This window comes from Geotrypetes seraphini, chromosome 17, assembly GCF_902459505.1.
Source record: "Geotrypetes seraphini chromosome 17, aGeoSer1.1, whole genome shotgun sequence".
NCBI lineage: Eukaryota > Metazoa > Chordata > Amphibia > Gymnophiona > Dermophiidae > Geotrypetes > Geotrypetes seraphini.
In genome coordinates this window covers 24,324,563-24,343,140 of record NC_047100.1, presented here as the reverse complement: position 1 = coordinate 24,343,140, position 18,578 = coordinate 24,324,563, and the positions used below count along the sequence as shown (strand labels likewise).

Sequence of the window (18,578 nt, the reverse complement as noted above, 5' to 3'; positions counted from 1 at the left end):
TGATGAAAAAATAAAATAAAAAAAGGTAAAATGATTAAGTAGGTATTTTTTACCGTATTTTTGTCAGAGAAGTCACTGGTCCACCAGGACCAAACCGGATTTTTCAGAATTTGAGAGGACCAAAATACATAATTTACTTTTTTTGCTTTATTTTATCATGTTAAAATGGTGATTTGTTTCAAAAATTGAAAATTTGGGGGAGATGTCTCCTTTATCCCCAGAGCGAAGTCATTGATATCTGTGATGTTTATCATTTTATTTTTTATTTTTTACTGTGCAAAACAAAAACTAACCTGTCAAATGAAATAACAGTCCAAACACAACACCGTCAAATAACAAGTAAAATGAAATACAGTGATAAAGTGAACCTAAAAGTCTGAAGCACAAACGTCAATCAAAATTGTATGCTATTCCTCTGAGATAGTCGATCAAATTTCGATAGGACCAAAATACATAATTTACTTTTTTTCGATCAAATTTCGATAGGACCAAAATACATAATTTACTTTTTTTGCTTTATTTTATCATGTTAAAATGGTGATTTGTTTCAAAAATCGAAAATTTGGGGGAGATGTCTCCTTTATCCCCAGAGCGAAGTCATTGATTTCTGTGATGTTTATCATTTTATTTTTTATTTTTTACTGTGCAAAACAAAAACTAACCTAATTAATCAAGCGCCAATTCGGAAATCGTAAGGACTAAATGACCAAGAGGCAAGAACCCGTTATATTTATAGAAGTGTAGAGCTTCTGGGATCAACCTCTGTAGAATTTTGCAAAGTCATTGGCCAATTTTGGCGCCAGATTGGCCAATGCTCAGGGGCGAAATGTGCGGGGGCGAAATGGCCGAATTTAGCACTGGCGACTATAATCAGAATACATCACAAACATTAAAATCTAGGTCAGGTATTGATGTAGCAGTCACACATACATACATACTAGGGGAAAAACGCTCAGGGGCGAAATGTGTGGGGGCAAAACATCCGGGGGGCGAAATGTGGGGGGGGCGAAAGTTCCGGGGGCAAAACATACCTGGGGGCGAAATGTGGGGGGCGAAATGTGAGGGGCGAATTGCTGGGGGCGAAATGTTGGGGGCGAAACTTCCGTGAACCTTATTTTCCCCTACCTTTTTTCTAAACTATACATATTTAAATCTTTAAAAACTATTTTCATAGGACATTTTGGTAGGCATCCTCTGGAACAAATGCATCCTATGTATATCCTGTTTGGAGGTATGATCTCCAGAACTGCACACAGTACTTTGAATAAGGTCATATCAGAGACAGAGAGGCAATGGGAGAGCTGCAAGAAAATGATATGTCTTTAAGGCACGTCGAAATTGTTGATACAAATTTGAGAATATGAATATGTGAGTGAAATCCCTAATCCATAAAGCTGCCTGAAAAGATAGCAATCGTTCCTGAAATTTCTTATATTTGCATCCCTTTACAGAAGGGATTGAAAATAATGAATGAGATTTTCTAGAATGATTCGAATTTGTAATAATAAAAGATTCCATAAGATACTCAGGGATTGAACCTGTTAGTGCCTTAAAACAATTATAGCCGAGCTTAAATTTAACCCGTGCCTCAACTGGAAACCAGTGCAATCGGCGATAGAAATCGGTGACATGGTCCTACTTCTTTAGATTAAAAAATCAATCTGCTGCATTCTGAATTATGCGTAGTCTATAAAGATTTTTCTGGGTACCAGCAAGATGAACAATGTTACAATAGTCCAACTGACTAAGGACAAGTGATTGAACCAACAATCGAAAGGAGTTAATATCAAAATATGCTCTGACAGTTCTTAGTTTCCATAAAATATAGAAACCAACGAGTCAACCAGACAACAAAGGTAGAAAAAATGATTTTATTTTCAATTTAGTGATCAAAATGTGTCCGTTTTGAGAATTTATATCTGCTGTCTATATTTTGCACTGTATTTGTCTATTTTTCTATAGTTGTTATTGAGGTGACATTGCATATTTTAAAGTCTTTGAAACCCCCCCAGTATAAATGATAATTAACCTTTTCTCTGCGTACAGTGTGCTTTGTATTTTTTAAATTTTGTGTTTAGCATTATGTATTAATATTGCGTGTATATGAAAAATGAATGGAAGAAATTGCTTTTACAATTAGTACTATTATTATGGGGTGGGGTGAGGGGCAGAGCTTGGGCAGGTCTCAGGTGGAGCTTGGGTGCGGTACTCGGTTGATATTTGTTAGACTTAGGGGTTACATGGCTTGAAGAAGTTGATAAAGAGAATGACACGGTGACAAAATTCATCACCGTTCCCATCCCCGCGGATAACCGCGGGAAATAATCCCATGTCATTTTCTAGTATCTATTTCAACCTCAGTCCTTCCACACCAGCATTCTTCAATGCAAAGCTTGCGGGTCAGTGGTTGTGCCCAATTATACTCTGATTCTTCCCTCTCTCCTTAAAGAATGACATGAAGATGGTTTCCCGCGGTTATCCGCGGGGACGGGAGCGGTGATGAATTTTGTCACCATGTCATTCTCTATTGAGAAACTCTGACGTAGGATACGCCATTGCTTTAAATCTTAGTTCTCAGTGACATTTCCCACTGAAGGAACATGCTGAAGGAGCAGGTCGTGCTTCTTGGGTGAGCTCCTTGGGCTGATTCCCGTTTCTTTTTGCTATGGATCAAAAGACGTTTTCTTTTCTTAAGGAATGCACATTTAACAAACCCACTTGCTAGAATCGGCATGGAATGTGAAGGACAGTCGAGAGAAGAGGAAGTCCCACAGGCAATAATGATCAAGTATTTGGGACTTGCTATTCTAAAGGCCTTGCTGGTGGCAGGTAGCAGGGCTTCTCCTGGCTCCAGTGCAAAAGAGTTGCAGAAGATTTGCACATTTTGGTTGTGCAAAATAGCTGAGCCAGCAGGGGTGCAGAAAGTGTGCTGCTGCAAAGTAGTTTAAATAGAAAGAGCTTTTGACATCACCTTTGGGGAAGCTTAAAGGAGCATGGCTAAATCTGAAGGGAGAAGAGAAATAGGAGTATTTTAAGAAAATTTTAATATACTGTTAATGTAGGTGAACCCTTTTCTGACTAGTTTAGGATCATATATACATATATAAACACCCAAAATCTATCTCCTTAAAATTAAGGGGGAGCAGGTAGTCCTGAAAAATGCTTCTTCCTAGTCTTTCCCAGTTGTCCCCCAAATTTCCTTAATTAAAAGTGGCTAAGCATTAGAAACTCTGGTAGGGGATGTTAAGGTAAAACGCTTGGTTCAGAATAGAGACTGACACGGTGACAAAATTCATCACCGTTCCCGTCCCCGCGGATAACCGTGGGAAATAATCCCATGTCATTTTCTAGTGTCTGTTTCAACCTCAGTCCTTCTACACCAGCATTCTTCAGAGCAAAGCTTGTGGGTCAGTGGTTGTGGCCATTCATACTCTGATTCTTATGGGAGCCAAGGATAATGAAGCCATTGTGACATCACTGATGTGATTGGCTCTTAGGCACTGGTGTAATGAGGCTTTATGACATCACAATATCTGCTCTGGAGACCAGAGACTGTCATTCTGTAGTGTCTGTTTCAACCTCAGTCCTTCTACACCAGCATTCTTCAAAGCAAAGCTTGTGGGTCAGTGGTTGTGGCCATTCATACTCTGATTCTTATGGGAGCCAAGGATAATGAAGCCATTGTGACATCACTGATGGGATTGGCTCTTAGGCACTGGTGGAATGAGGCATTATGACATCACAATATCTGCTCTGGAATGTTGCTGCTCAATCTCAGCATTCTTCAGAGCAAAGCTTGCGGGTCAGTGGTTGTGGCCATTCATACTCTGATTCTTCCCTCTCTCCTTAAAGAATGACATGAAGATGGTATCCCGCGGTTATCCGCGGGGACGGGGACGGTGATGAATTTTGTCACCGTGTCATTCTCTAGTTCAGAAGAATGGATTAGGTGATCTTTTTGCATCCATTGCAGGCATATCTGCTTTAATTCCCTGAATATGTGTGTTTTGTATTTACAGAAGCACGGGAAATTGTTCTGAAGGCTCAGATCCTGGCTGGAGGAAGAGGAAAGGGTGTCTTCAGTAGTGGATTGAAGGGAGGGGTGCATTTAACCAAAGAGTAAGTCTTTGAAGTTGTATAATTATTTTGAGGTTCTTTGTGTGTGAGACGGATGGAGTGGCTGCAGCTTCTTCAGAGACTAATATGGTCTATTTCCCCATAACAACAAGCATATTCAGTCTATCTATTAATGCACTGCTGCATGGCATTGGCAGAAGCCAGCAGTTCCCTTTCCCAAGCATGCTGTCAGTAGCATGTCAATGCCTCCCCTTATAGCTTTGGTTAATTTGTCAGCTGTGGTCTAGGTCCCTACCAGTCTTATTTTTCCCCAACCTCTATCGGTTTATTTTGTCTTTTATCTCTTTACCTCAGTCTTATCATTCCCTGCCCTTCTGCGTCCTCCCTTCTCATCCCCGAATTGTCCTCGGCATCCTCCTCCTCAAACCTTCCCTCACCCACCCTTTTCCAAGTTTCTATATCTCAACCCCACGCCTACTCATGAGTTTTTGTTCCTTCCTCCCCCCACCCTTACTGATAAATATACCCTTCATCACCTTGCTGTCCAGTACAGTCAAACCTTGGTTTGCAAGTAACGTGGTTTGCGAGTGTTTTGCAAGACGAGCAAAATACTCCAGCAAATTTTAACTCGCAAAATGAGCGTCGTCTCGTTATGAGCGCGTACGTGCATGTCACTCCCCAAACCGAGCTGCCACCACCCCATCCCAGGAACCGGCTTCTCTCCACCCCCCCCCCCCAGGGTGGCAGAGCTTGGGTTAGTTGTATGACTGCGGCTGTTCAGCCGAAGGCAGGCTTGAAGGTGAACCACGGAGGAGAGAAAGAAAAAGGGAGGGATGGGGAAAGCAAAGAGAGGAAAGTACAAATGCTGGATCTAGTTGGAGAGGGGAGGGGAGAAGAGGGGAAAACACCGAAACAGGGAGTAGGAAACGTGTTGGACTACAGGAAGACATGGGGAAATTTGCTTTGCTATACGAGCACTTTGGAGTACAAGCATGCTTCTGGAACGAACTATGCTCGCACACCAAAGTACCTCTATATTAAGTCTGCTGCTGTGGCTGATGTTCGGTCTGTTTGGTGTGAACTGTGCAGTGGATGAACTCTTCAGCTGGGCTTGTCTCAAATCTGCTAAAATAGCACGAGAGTTCTGCATTGCGTGGCTCAAACCTGAGCTAACTTGTACAGTTTCAAACAAAAGAGCACCAACTGTTTTTTGGCAATGTGATAAATATTTAAAAAAAAAAACCCAAACACACTTACAAGGAAAGCAAAAACCCATATAGGGAATGACATCTTGGATACCAGGGTGCAATTTCTAAATGCCATGGTGATTTGACACCCAGGAGAGATGATCTATATAGAGAGAGAGGTTTAATATAAATATATAAAACAGTAACATTGCTTGCTTTCTTTCTTTTTAATAGTCCTGATGTTGTGGGGAAGCTTGCAAAACAAATGCTTGGGTATAATCTTGCAACAAAGCAGACTGCAAAGGAAGGAGTTAAAGTTAATAAGGTAATTTCTTTTGTTCTTGTACGATCCCACTTCTCTTCCTGGACGAGTGGTTAAAGCTACAGCCTCAGCACCTTGAGGTTGTGGGTTCAAAACGACACTGGTCCTTGTGACCCTGGGCAAGTCACGTAGTCTCCCCATTGCCCCAGGTATATTAGATAGGTTGTGAGCCCACCGGGACAGACAGGGAAAAATACTTGAGTACCTGAATAAATTCATGTACAGTAGACCCCCCCGTAAATTTGCGGTTCACGAATCGCAGACTCAGTCATTCGCGGTATTTTCTGACTGCCTCTTCCGGTCAGAAAATACAGGGAATGACTTGAGTCCACGAATCAGCTTTCTGCACAGCCGATTCCTCCTCCACTCCCTCCCGGTCAGCCAGTCAGCCTACTGCACAGGCGATTCCTCCTCCTCTCCCTCTCGGTCATTTCCCAGACACTAGTGCCTTAAGAACATAAGCATTGTCATACTGGGTCAGACTCTAGGCCAATCAAGCCCAGTATCCTGTTTCCAAAAGTACCTGGTCAGATCCCCAAAGCATAAAAACAGATTTTATGCTATTATTCCAATGAATTTTCTCAAATCCATTTTAGTAATGGCTCATGGACACTTCATGTGGGAATATTTTTAAACCCTGCTAAGCTAACTACTTTTACCTGGCTCTGTATAGCATAGCCTACTGTTTAGGGGAGCAGTTTGAGGACCAGTGAAATGCTCCTTCTATCTTGTAAGCTGTCTAACACCCCATTGCCTGATGTACAAAATCAGATTGCAGTTCTCTGGGGACAAGTAAATGCCAATGCTTCCTGGGCACAAATCACTGCGAACTACCACTGAAAAGTGTGAACTCTAATCTGAGTCTGTCTATTGTGATAATGTTTATTACTCACGTAATTGTATCTGAAATTTCATGCTCTGCCAACATACCTTATGCAACCAGAATGGGAGTGTGATCATATGTTAGGCAGGATGTGAAACAGAAAATGCTATTACCTAACCAAAGCAGAAACAAGTGCCCTACTAAATCCCTATTGCAACCAATTCCCATTTCACCCAAGGAGCATAATTGCATATACCTTGATGAAACAAGACAACTGGGGAATCTTTACCATCCACACCTGGAATAGATTACTGACTCTCCAGGAGACAGTGCTCATGGAGTAGTAGAGACAACACCGGTTATTTCTTTCCCAGGCCCCCAGTAACAAGAAATACACTGGTATTTCATATTAAGGAGAAAAAGCCTTTGTGGTGTGGTTGTCCTCCAGTTCCAGCTCCAGCACTTGATAGGTCACAGATGTCTGAGAAGTTGTTGATTCTCGATCTTTGTGAAAGTCCTTGAACAATCCAATATCATGGCTTATGCTCAAGGGAATAGTGCCCGTTTCTTAATAAAAATAGCTGTGGGCTTTGACAGCTGTCCTGTTGCAGAGAATACTTTGATGAAATATAGTCCCAGTCCTAGAAATGTCTTAGACTGTCAGAGTTCATGCTATGAATAGCTTTATCTGCAGGTAAACTACGAAATTGCTCAAAGCATTAATATTACAGCTGTAAAGTTCTTTAAAGATCCCAATGAATTAACCAGGGTGAAGCTGGGTAGGGTTTTTTTTGGGGGGGGGCAATTTACAGAAATTGAGGTTTTGTGAGATACCTGGGCCAAGAAGTTTTAAAGCTTCAAGTTTATTAAAAAGCAAATCGGGCTTCAAGGCGGTGTACATCTAATAATTAAAATATTTTAAAAAAGTATAACAAAAGGCATAAAACCAAGCATACATTTATGCATAACGAATACAAAGACAAACAACAAGGAAGGAAAACATACAGAAAACAATAGGAACCGGGGGATCGGGGAAGGAGCGGGAGGATGGAGACAAAGGCCGGGGAGCAGCACCACCTCCCCGGGCACATCTCACCCTCGCTATGCCACTGATATGAACCTCAGTGGCTGATTATCATTTCTTTTTCTAATCATTAATTTAGGGTTGTTGTTTTGTTTTTTGTTTTTTTACTAAACTGCAACATAAAGAGCTATAGAGATTTTTCCTGTACACTTTGGCCATTTTTACTGCAGTGGTAAAATGGTGTGGTAGCCGTATTAGTCCACTTTTAAAGGTAATATATAGAAATAAAACAAAATATAAAGGAAATAAAATGATACCTTTTCTATTGGACTAAATGCATTTTTTTTATTAGCTTTGAAGGTAACCCTTCTTCAGATCAGAAATAAGCAAATGTTAGCACATATCAGAATATATAAGTGAAACAGAATTATTCCGATAGAAGAGGGAAGGGGTGGGTAAGGTGAGAAACAGGGAAGGCTGGGTAGGTGAGAGATAAAGAATATGGATGGGTAATAAGAAGGTCTCAAAACTGTATAATTTTATGGGTTGTAATGCGGGGTCCCTCAGGGTTCTCTGTTCTCCCCAATCCTGTTCAATCTCTATATGTCAGCTTGGGAAACACTGCTCACCTATGCGGACGATATCTTTATATTGATTGAGATTGATTCAGATCTCACTAGTCTAGCCTTTAAAATAAATCTTTGCATCTCCAAACTCGGGCTATGTCTGTCCAGATGAAGCTAAATGCTGCAAAATCAAAACTTTTATGGCTAGGCTCAAAATTGGACTGTCTTCCTCCAACTGTAACTTTGGATTCCAAGGTCTCTCTGCAGATCGAGTTTTCTTCCAAGATATTGGGTCTTCTCATAGACTCTTCTCTTACTTTTAAGGATCAAATAAACTCTCTTGTCAAGAAGTGCTTTTTTAGCCTTCGAATGCTGAGGAAAGTCAGAAATCTTTTCCATCAACACTTCTCTGTCCTGGTCCAATCTATCATATTATCCCGGTTAGATTACTGTAATGCTATCTATCTCGGCATAACAAAGACCTACATTCAAAGACTCCAACTGATACAAAATACCGCTGCGAAATTAATTTTTGGAAAAAGTAAATTTGACCATGTGTCTCCTCTGCTTCTAAACCTTCACTGGCTTCCGATGCATGTATTACTTTTAAAATTATAAGAACATAAGATTTGCCTCCGCTGGGTCAGACCAGAGGTCCATCGCGCCCAGCAGTCTGCTCCCACGGCGGCCCAACAGGTCCATGACCTGTAAGTGATCCTTTATATCCTTCAATCCCCTTTATCCTTCCTTATCTATATCCTTCTGACTGTACCCTTCTTTATCCTATATCTTCCCTATCTATATCCGTCAATAACTTTTTCTTTCAAGAATTTATCCAATTTCTCTTTGAAACCCTGTAAAGTACTATGTCCTATCACACCCTCCGGAAGCGCATTCCAGGTATCCACCACCCTCTGAGTGAAGAAGTACTTCCTCAATTCTGTATGGTATCTTCATTCCTCTTGTCCCTTTATTGTGGAATGCTTATAGATTCTCCTATGCAAGAGGCAACCAACAATTCAAACTCTCCCTTCAGTGAAAGGAATCAAGAATTTCAGTTAATCCTTGGTTTTCAAATTTTCTCAACTATGGAACGAACTTCCTCTTATCTTAAGGGGTCCTGGTCCTTTTCAACTTTTTCGCAAATCTTTAAAAACTATTTTATTTGCCAAACACTTCGGAAATCAGTTACTTTTTTTAGTATTTTTTTTTAGTTACTGTTAACCGAGTCGAGCTCCATTTGGTTGAAGACCCGGTATACAAAGTTAAGTTTAATTTAGTTTAGGTAGAAAACCAAGATCTTTGTTAAGTCCTATCTGGTGGGAGCCAAACTATTTTATCATTTTGATCTCAAAGGTCTTACGTTCCTGGATTTTCTTAAAATTTCCTTCTTTATTTTGATTTATTAACCGCCTTTCATGAAGAGATTCACCCAAAGCGGTTTACAATGCATTGAATATCAGGTACCCTTAAGTATTTTTCCTATCTGTCCCGGCAGACTTGCAATCTGTAGTACGTGGGGCCGGCGACGGAGTGCTAAGTGACTTGCCCATAGTCACAATGAGCAAGCTGGGATCAAACTTGCAACCTAAGAGTGCTGAAGCAGGAGCTTTAACCACTAAGCCACTCCTCCACTATTAGTATTTTCACCATAAAATCATTGATTCAGTGTTCCGGGTGAGACAGAGATATGGATGGGTGATAAGAAGGTCTCAAAGCAGTATAATTTTATGGTTTGTAATATGATGGAAAACCAAAATCTTTGGTGGATGTCAAAATATTTTATCATTTTGATTTCAAAGGTCTTATGGTCCTGGATTTTCTTAAAATTTATTTTCTCCACAAAATCATAGAATAGACTCCAAAAGGGTGCCTTCCCGTACTATGAAATATTGCAATGATACATGCGGTATATAGTTCATTTTGATTCGTAACTGCAGGTCCGGAGATGTTCCGATTTTAAAATGAGCTAGTGAGAGCCCTGTGAGATAAGGTTAATTTTCAATGCTTCTTCTTTCAGGTGATGGTTGCAGAAGCACTAGATATTTCCAGGGAAACCTACCTTGCTATCTTGATGGACAGAGCCTGCAATGGTCCCGTTATAGTTGGCAGTCCACAGGGAGGTGTCGACATTGAAGAAGTGGCTGCGACCAACCCAGAACTTATCTTCAAGGTAGATATTTCAGACTGCTAACATTTTAATTTTTACTGGCTGTTTTTCAACAGAGCTAGATTTCTTACTACCATTAAAATGTCACTTCGCTATTCATCAAATATTTATAAGCTTCTCGTTAATGTACTATTATGACATGCTTTGTATTGCTAAGCTTGAGGCTTGGGAAGAATCTCTGATATTAATTGTGTTAAAGAATGAGCTGCATATGTATATAGATAGATATAGATATATAAAACGTTTAGGACGTGTAATCAAATTGAAATAAAAGTGCATGCTAGTATTTTTGCTCTATATAATTTATTTATCACAAGTAAAAACATTGCAGAGAATTTCGTAGCCACCAACATTCATGACCGTATGAGAGGACTTCCTGTAATAAGAAATCTTGCAGCCGGGTTTATGGACCACAAAAGTACCATTTAAGTTCGTAGACTGGGCACTATCTCTTTGGAAACTTTCCAGGGGATGTCAAAAGAATTAATGGAATAAATAATCGTCGGTGCCATCTGCATAGTAATTAAAAGTGAAAAATGGTGTCAGATTGTCTTGTCAGTCTGCCACCCAGAAGAATTGTCTAGGTTTTTGAAGGCCTTCTTCATGGGATAGTGTGGTAATTATAACATACCCTGTAGGCAATCGCTGCTGTTTGGATCTAGCACTATTTTGGCAAACTGCCACTCTTTAATTACTAATTTGCAAATTTATATTGCTTGTTTTCCTTTGGCGGTTGTAATTCTCTACTCAGATAGAATATTCTAATTTTTGTTCATGTAACCTTTTTTTTTATTATTATTATTTTAGGAGGAGATAGATATTTTTGAGGGTATAAAGGACAACCAAGCTCTTCGTATGGCAGAAAATTTAGGATTCGATGGACCTCTGCAGCAACAGGTGATGCAATAGCAAAATTGAAGATAGATCTGGTGCACTGGAAATGTGACTTAATGTGCAGTGTGAGAGTTGGGAAACTGAATACCATTGTACTAAAAAATATAGTGCATTGGTTGAAATAAAGAGCTTGGAGATGACCGTTCCCGCCAATGGCAAGAATGAGGTTGGAGAACAGCTTAGAGGGAACACTGGCTAGAATATTCAATGACAGATATATCCTAGCCTTACCTAAGAACCAAAGGGAAACAAGTATGGCTAGGGTCTGGCCCAGTACAGTTCCTATCTGTGGCAGCTGGGATAAGTGGTAAAAGTGGCAATGCCCATCACTGCAAGGGTGGGGATAGGGGGAAAGGGATTCCATCAGCACAGGGGAGAGCCAACTCGTCTAAGCCGAGACCCCAATTTTTGGACCTTTTTGGGAGCCCCAACAATATTGGCTTTCAGTCAGGTATTTATGATAAATATTTCTTTTTCAATTACTAGTTCTACATCTCATTTTAATATTTTCAACGTTGGCCTTTCCCACTTGGGTAAATAGTGGAACTGTTAGAAAGATGGTTTATCTTGTGATAGATTATTGCGCAAGGATTCAAAATCTTCATCGTTAGCATTCGTGAACTAAAAAAAAAAATTCTTACTCCTAATAAGCGCGGTAAGTGGCTGGAGCTCTGTCGCGGTGATTGTCTTACACAGTCCTGGCTTATGGTTATAGATCAGTGAACCACCACTGGTTGGGATTGTTTGTCTCCAAGCATTATATTGTATAATAAATAATTCCATATGCTTAAATCTCCAAGGTATGACTTTCTGAAGGACAGAACCATATGGTTAAGCCATTAAAAATTAATCATGTGGACCCAGATAAACATCTGTTAGTGTTTTTTTTTGAGCAAAAGTAATCATTGGTTTATGCAATCGTTATACATTTTGTTAGGAGGTATGAATCTCTTCTTTGTATCGGATAGATTTCATTTCAAAACACATGCTTATATTTATAATATTGGTTTGGAAAGGAATTTTTATTATTAGGGCTACAGAGATAAGATAAACTAGAAATAAGACCAACAGGGTGCTCCTGAAAACCAAAAGTTTTAGGATTGTTATAATAGTCTTATGAATACATTTCAAAATAAGCTATGGTTCTGCAAGGGACTTATCAGGTAATAGATTTTCATGGAGAGGGTGGTGGATGTCTGGAATACCCTTCTGGCCATGTTCCCTCTAAGCCGAGTGGGAGTCCTCCACCTCAAATCATGCAAGTGAAGGGCGCTGTTTCACTTGCGCATGTTCAGTGATGAGGGACAGGCAAGCTCTGACCCTGCCTGTCCCTAGCGATTGAAAATACAATATTGAAGGAGCACCCCCTACTGGCTGTAGTGCAGTTAGAGGACTCCTACTCAGCTTAAAGGGAACCGTATGCTTCCCGGGAAGTGGTGGGGGCAAAAACGGCGACAGAACTCAAGAAACCCGAAGGAGGAAGGAATCGCAGCAAAACGTAAATGACTTTCATATTTTAAATAGGGCACGGAGGGGTGTAACTTGCACAGAGCAGCCGCTTTGCTGGGCAGACAGGATGGACCATACATTATTCGCCTGCTATGTTAAGTGGCAGTGCGCTTTCTTTATATGAGGCCACGCAGTACTTCTATGGCAGTTTGAGAATTAGTGTTTGCAGTCTCTGGAGATGGTCAGGGGTGTAAGAACGCCCTCGGGAATTTCTGAAGCCAGTGTATTTTTTATTTTTTTTCCCCCATTAGCCCAGAGCTTCTTAGTCATGTCCTGCTTTAATTCTGGCCTCTTGCATTAATGACGTTGACGACATTCATTTCTGTATCATCATTTTTAGTATAAGCCTAAAAAGTCTAGTTAGTTAAAAATATTTCCTTTGATTCAACAGTAGGCGCTTGGTAACTAATATTGTAAATGATTGTGTCTTGAGTTTTATGGGAAGTGAAGGGCATAGAGAACAGCGTTGGCATTTCCCAATCCTGTTGGTATCTTAGAGCACTGATTATTATTATGTGCCATCATCACGTTCTGGATTTGTCATTAACAGCCCTGGCCACAGTCTTTGGCTTTACCGCTGAGACTAGCAACATTTGTGCTGTACATGAATCTGCTGCAGAGTACTTAGACTGCAATTTGGCAGAGCCTTTGTGGTTTCTTTGCTGCGTCTCCCCATCTGCTTTGAAGCGATTACTATTAAGACAGATTCTGTACTCTGAACACATAGTAACAACCCAGTATATTTGAGTTTTGATTTCCATTTAATGTTGACACTTAAAATGTAATATTTATTTTCCATTTTAGACAAGACAGCGGATGTAATTAATCATGATGCTTATAACCACCATTGTAACTATTAACTTAAGCATATACTCATGTGGAAGTCACATTAGCATTAGCCCACTGCAGTGGTGTACCTACGTTACGTTAGACCCGGACCAATCATTTTTTTAACACCCTCCCTCCATATAAAAAGGGATCAGAGGAGCAACTCCTAGGAGCTGTACCCAGGGCAAACCGTGCCCCCCCCCCCATGGTACGCCACTGCCTGATGAAAGGGATTTGGGTCTCCAAAAATTAGTTTTAAAAAATGTATTAAAATTAGTCTGTTTATCAATACAGTTATAATGCTACTTTATTCTAAAGCTTTCCTTTACTTCTCTTCACTTTCCATGCCATCCAGCATCCGCCCTCTTTCTGTGTTCCTTAAATTTTTCTCTTTCTGTTTCCATTCCTTCCCCCATGCTCTTTCTTCTCCTTTTCTTCCCTCCTTTCCTGCTTCCCTTCCCAAATGCCCTGGGATCTCTCTTTTCTCTTATCCTTCCATCTCTCCCTCTCCTTCTATACTCTGGCATCTCCTTTCTTTCATTTCCCTCCCTCCCTTCTTTCCCAATGGTCTGGCATCTCTGTCTCTTTTCCTTTTCCTCCCCCATGCTCTGGCATCTCTCGCCTATCCTTACCTTCCATCTCTTCTTCCTCCTCCATACTCTTTTATCTTCTCCTCTCCTTTCCCTCCACTCCTTTCTTTCTCCCTGGTCTGGCATCTCCTTTCCAACCTCCCTTCCTTCCCCATGTTCTGGAATCTCTCTTTCCTTTCCCTAGTCTTCCTTCTCTCTCCCTCTCTCTCTCTTTTTTTGCCCCCCAGTCGGCAGTATTCAGAACTTGCTGTTCTCACTGGCATCGGGCCTTCCTCTCTGCCCGATCATGCTTACTTCCTGTTTCCATTAAGACAGGACCAGGCAGAGAGGCAGGCAAGACACCGGCAGAGCAGTGAATTATGAATGCTGCTGCTTTCAGAAGAATTTCCTGGAGTTCAGAGCAACCTCTTATGGGCTGCTCCTGGGGTGAACGCTCCCCCCTCCCCCCCCCCCCCTTTTTAGTATGCCACTGGTCTACTGTGGTGTGGACTGGTGGGCATAAGCTTGTTCATATGTTATGTGCTGAGGAGAAACATGTTCCTTTTCCTAATGTAATCTTCACATCAATTAAAGTTATAAAGTATTCATATAAATGGTGCCCACATTTGGGCATCGGAAAATATTGGCAGGGAGTGCTCTTCTGTAAAGAGCGTTCCGAGCTGAGCACTCTTTATAGACTAGTTTTTAGATCCCATTCCCATGCCCAGTATTTACGCCAGCCAAAACCTTGTGTAAATGTTGGCATCCTATTCATAGCACTTAAGTATGGGAATGGAAGTATTCTATAACTCCATACACTAATATGTGGAATGCCCCTACCATGCCCACTTTTGAGTCGCAAACTAGGGGATTTAGATGCATGTGGTTATAGAATACTATGCAAAAAAAAAAGTGTGCACAAAATCTAATTAATGCCAAGTAAGTGCAATAATTGTTAATTAATGGCTTGTTAGCTAATTTGCATGTGCATCTTTGATCTGTGCAAAAAATCCAGGGAAAGAGCGTGGCGCATTGGTTAAAGCTGCAGCCTCAGTATCCTGAAGTTGAAGGTTCAAACCCATGTTGCTCCTTGTGATCTTGGACAGGTCATTTGATCCCCCCCCCCCAGTGCCCCAGGTATATGATAGATTGTGAGCCCACGAGGAAAACAGGGAAAAGTACTTGAATAAATTCATATAAACTGTTCCGAGCTCCCTTGGAAGAACGGTGAAATACAGGTAGCTAACATTGTCACGCTTACCATCACTAGCTATGGATATTCAGTGCCGGACTACGTTTGCACACTGGCACTGAAAATTGGGGGTTAAATCTGGTGGGTGCTTGCCCTGGCTGAATATATCCACATTAAAAAAAAATATTTTTTAAAGGTAGCTTTTTGCACCATTCTCCTCCTCCCGACACTGTACACACTCCCTCCATCAAGTCAACACTCCCACGTCCCCAACTCCCAATCAGGATACCCCCCCCCCCTTAGGACTACCTCAACCCTCCCTCCCAATGGTCCAGTGCAGTGATGGGGGCAGGGGCAAACCCCCCCTCCCTCATTCCTGCTCCAAGTGGCAGCCATATACAGAGGCCAGGGCTTTGCTTTTGTCCCCAATATCCCTACTAGGACCACACAAATTATTTCCCTGTCTATTCTGGGGGGGAAAGCCTCTCTGGAGAACTGTACTAAGATAAATCATTGAAAATGTTTTGGTATTGTCTTAAGCACATCTTCTAATTTACTGACAGACTTAAAAGGATGATCTTAACTACAGGGATTCATTAGTATTAGCTACTTATTGGCTTTCTGGTAATGTAACTATCTTTAATTTGATGACATTTAGGCAGCTGATCAGATTAAGAAGCTCTACCACCTCTTTCTGAAAGTGGATGCTACTCAGGTTGAAGTGAACCCTTTCGGTGAAACTCCCGAAGGACAAGGTAAGAAGTGAAAATCCAAAAATCAGTCATCGGGTAGCCACATATTAAAGCCCATTTAACTCTGTAGCAACTGCATTCTGTTATCTTGGCTTTCTGTTATTTTAGGAAGGAAATATTCAAATTTTTTCCAATGGCAGCCTTCACAATATAGCATCCCAAATATTAAAGAATCCAAGACAAAAATGGAGGCACTTTTCTAATAGCTAAAACATCCCGAGTGTACCTGAGAGGTACTGTGTGTTTGCTTATAACCACGTTAAATGTATGTGCAGGAATGCAATAAAGAAAATTTTTTGAATAATAAAATTGCTTTATCCCAAGGCAAGCAGGCAGGTATTCTCACTAATGGGTGACATGATCCAACGGAGCCCCGATGCGGATGCCTCACAAGCAGTCTTGCTTGATGAAACTCGAAGTTTCGAGAAGCCCGCACTGCGCATGTGAGTGATCCGCAGCGGACTCTTCACTCATGCATCTGGAACAAAATCATAGCCAAAACCCTCCACCCACGCATAATAAAATCATACAAAATTCGCCCTGGTTTACGGAGTCCTTAAGATTAGACAAACAACTATGCAGACGTCTAGAGAGGAAATAGAGGAAAAACAAGACACCAGAACACAGAACACAATGGAGAGCAGCCATAAATAAATATAAGGACAATACATCCAAAACAAAGAAAAACTACTACACCAGTAAAATAGGAGGCAACACAACCGACAGCAAAAAACTATTCCGCCTAGTACGACAACTGACATCCCCCCCAAACCAAGAATCTGTAACCTTATGCAGATTTCTTCCTCAACAAAGTCAAATTGGTCCAATCAGAAGTTGCTAAGACAGCCACAACAAACATTTCACAACACAACTATACGGAATACACTGAACCCATAAAAGCAGACCAGATCTGGTCTTCATTCACTAACCTTTCCATCCTTGATACTAATAAACTATTATCAAAACTAGCCTTAAAAAGCAGCCCCCTAGCCAACTGTTCTCCATACCTTCTTTCTGCAGCTCCACATCATATTATTAACTGGCTCACCAACCTGCTAAATATTTCCCTGAACCAAGGGCATCTACCCAAAGAAATGGGTAAAATAGCCTTAACCCCTATACCGAAAACAGCCCAAGCAGACCTCTCCATAGCAACTAACTACAGACCGATTGCTGGCATTCCGATCCTCACTAAAATCCTCCATGTCAGCAAGCAGCTAGCCTCATACATAGAGCAACACTCCTGCCTCCATACATCCCAATACGGCTTCCGAAAAAAGCAAAGCACCGAGCTCATCACTCTAATCACTAAAATCAAACAGTTGCTAAGCTTGGGTCATCAGGCAATACTGCTCCAATTTGATATCTCCACAGCCTTTGACTCAGTGGACCACCAACTACTTCTAACCAAACTCTCGGAAATCAGAATTACAGGAACTGTACTGAAATTGTTTGCCGACTTCCTACAAAATCGCGAATACTTGGTCAAAAGACAAGACTCATACTCCAACACTTGGAAAGCATGCTGTGATGTCCTACAAGGCTCCCCATTATCCCCAATCCTACTCAATTTATTCATGAGCTCGCTGGGACACATCAAAATGGAAGACGAAGCTATACTATCTTATGCCGACGACATCCTCCTCCTCCTCCCCATAACCAATAACCATCCTAATATTGCAAAAAAAAAAAAAAAAAAAACTCAAACAATACAGATAAAATTCAAACCTGGGCAATGAACAACAAGCTGAAACTGAACGCCATTAAGACCAAAGCCATTGTTTCCGCACCGCACAACAGAATGTAATTTCTAACCTCACTCTTCCATCAGGCATCACTCTCATAATGGAAAAATCCACCAAGGTACTAGGCTGCATCTTAGACGACACTCTCACAAAGGAACCACAAATATCTAACCTTCGGAAAAATACCATCTACAGTTACACTATGCTTCAACTGCGACTCACAAGATCATACTTCCACCCACACCACTTTCCTCTGATGATGGTCTTTCCTCAACTGGACTATTGCAACTCCGCCTACCTTGGCATCAATACTACTCTTATTTGAAAATGTAACTCATCCAGAACACATCCATTAGACTAATCTACAAATTAAAGAAATTTGATGCAATCACAATCTTCATCAGACAACTACACTGGCTCTCAATATCATCCCGAATAATTTTCAAATCGTCATGTATCCTACACCAGATTCTCTACGGAAACTCAGCAGCCCCTCTCTTCCAACTATTATCTACTGCTTGGTCGACATCAAAAAGAATCCTTAACAGAATCCAACTAAACCTGCCATTCACTAAATACCTCCACTACAAGCGAGCTTTCCACTCTAAACTAACTTATCTGGGTGTAAAAACCTGGAATGATCTACCAGAAGCCATCAAGAAGGAGACAAACTATACCACATTCAGAAAAAAACCTGAAGACTCACCTCTTTGACAATTAACTGTCTTAATTTCCGTATAGCACCCCATACTACTCTTACTTCTCCATGCCCCCTTCCCCTACTACTTTCCCCTTTGATCTATCGCCTTGACCCTGTATAGGTATGTGCGACTCACAAATGGAAGATTAGATTAGATTAGATTTATACTTTATTTTTTTATCTTCCCTTAACTGTATCCAAGACATCCTGTTTGTCTGTC

General features: G+C 41.0%; 1 protein-coding gene across 1 annotated transcript in view; it reads left to right on the top strand.

Annotated features, from left to right (window-relative positions):
* Positions 1-18,578, top strand: part of SUCLG2 (succinate-CoA ligase GDP-forming subunit beta) — a 185,600-nt gene that overhangs the window by 55,056 nt on the left and 111,966 nt on the right. The window contains exons 3-7 of the mRNA XM_033926731.1: positions 4,020-4,119; positions 5,499-5,589; positions 10,020-10,172; positions 10,977-11,066; positions 15,820-15,916. Coding sequence (XP_033782622.1) covers positions 4,020-4,119; positions 5,499-5,589; positions 10,020-10,172; positions 10,977-11,066; positions 15,820-15,916 — 531 coding nt within the window. The remainder of the gene's footprint in view (positions 1-4,019; positions 4,120-5,498; positions 5,590-10,019; positions 10,173-10,976; positions 11,067-15,819; positions 15,917-18,578) is intronic.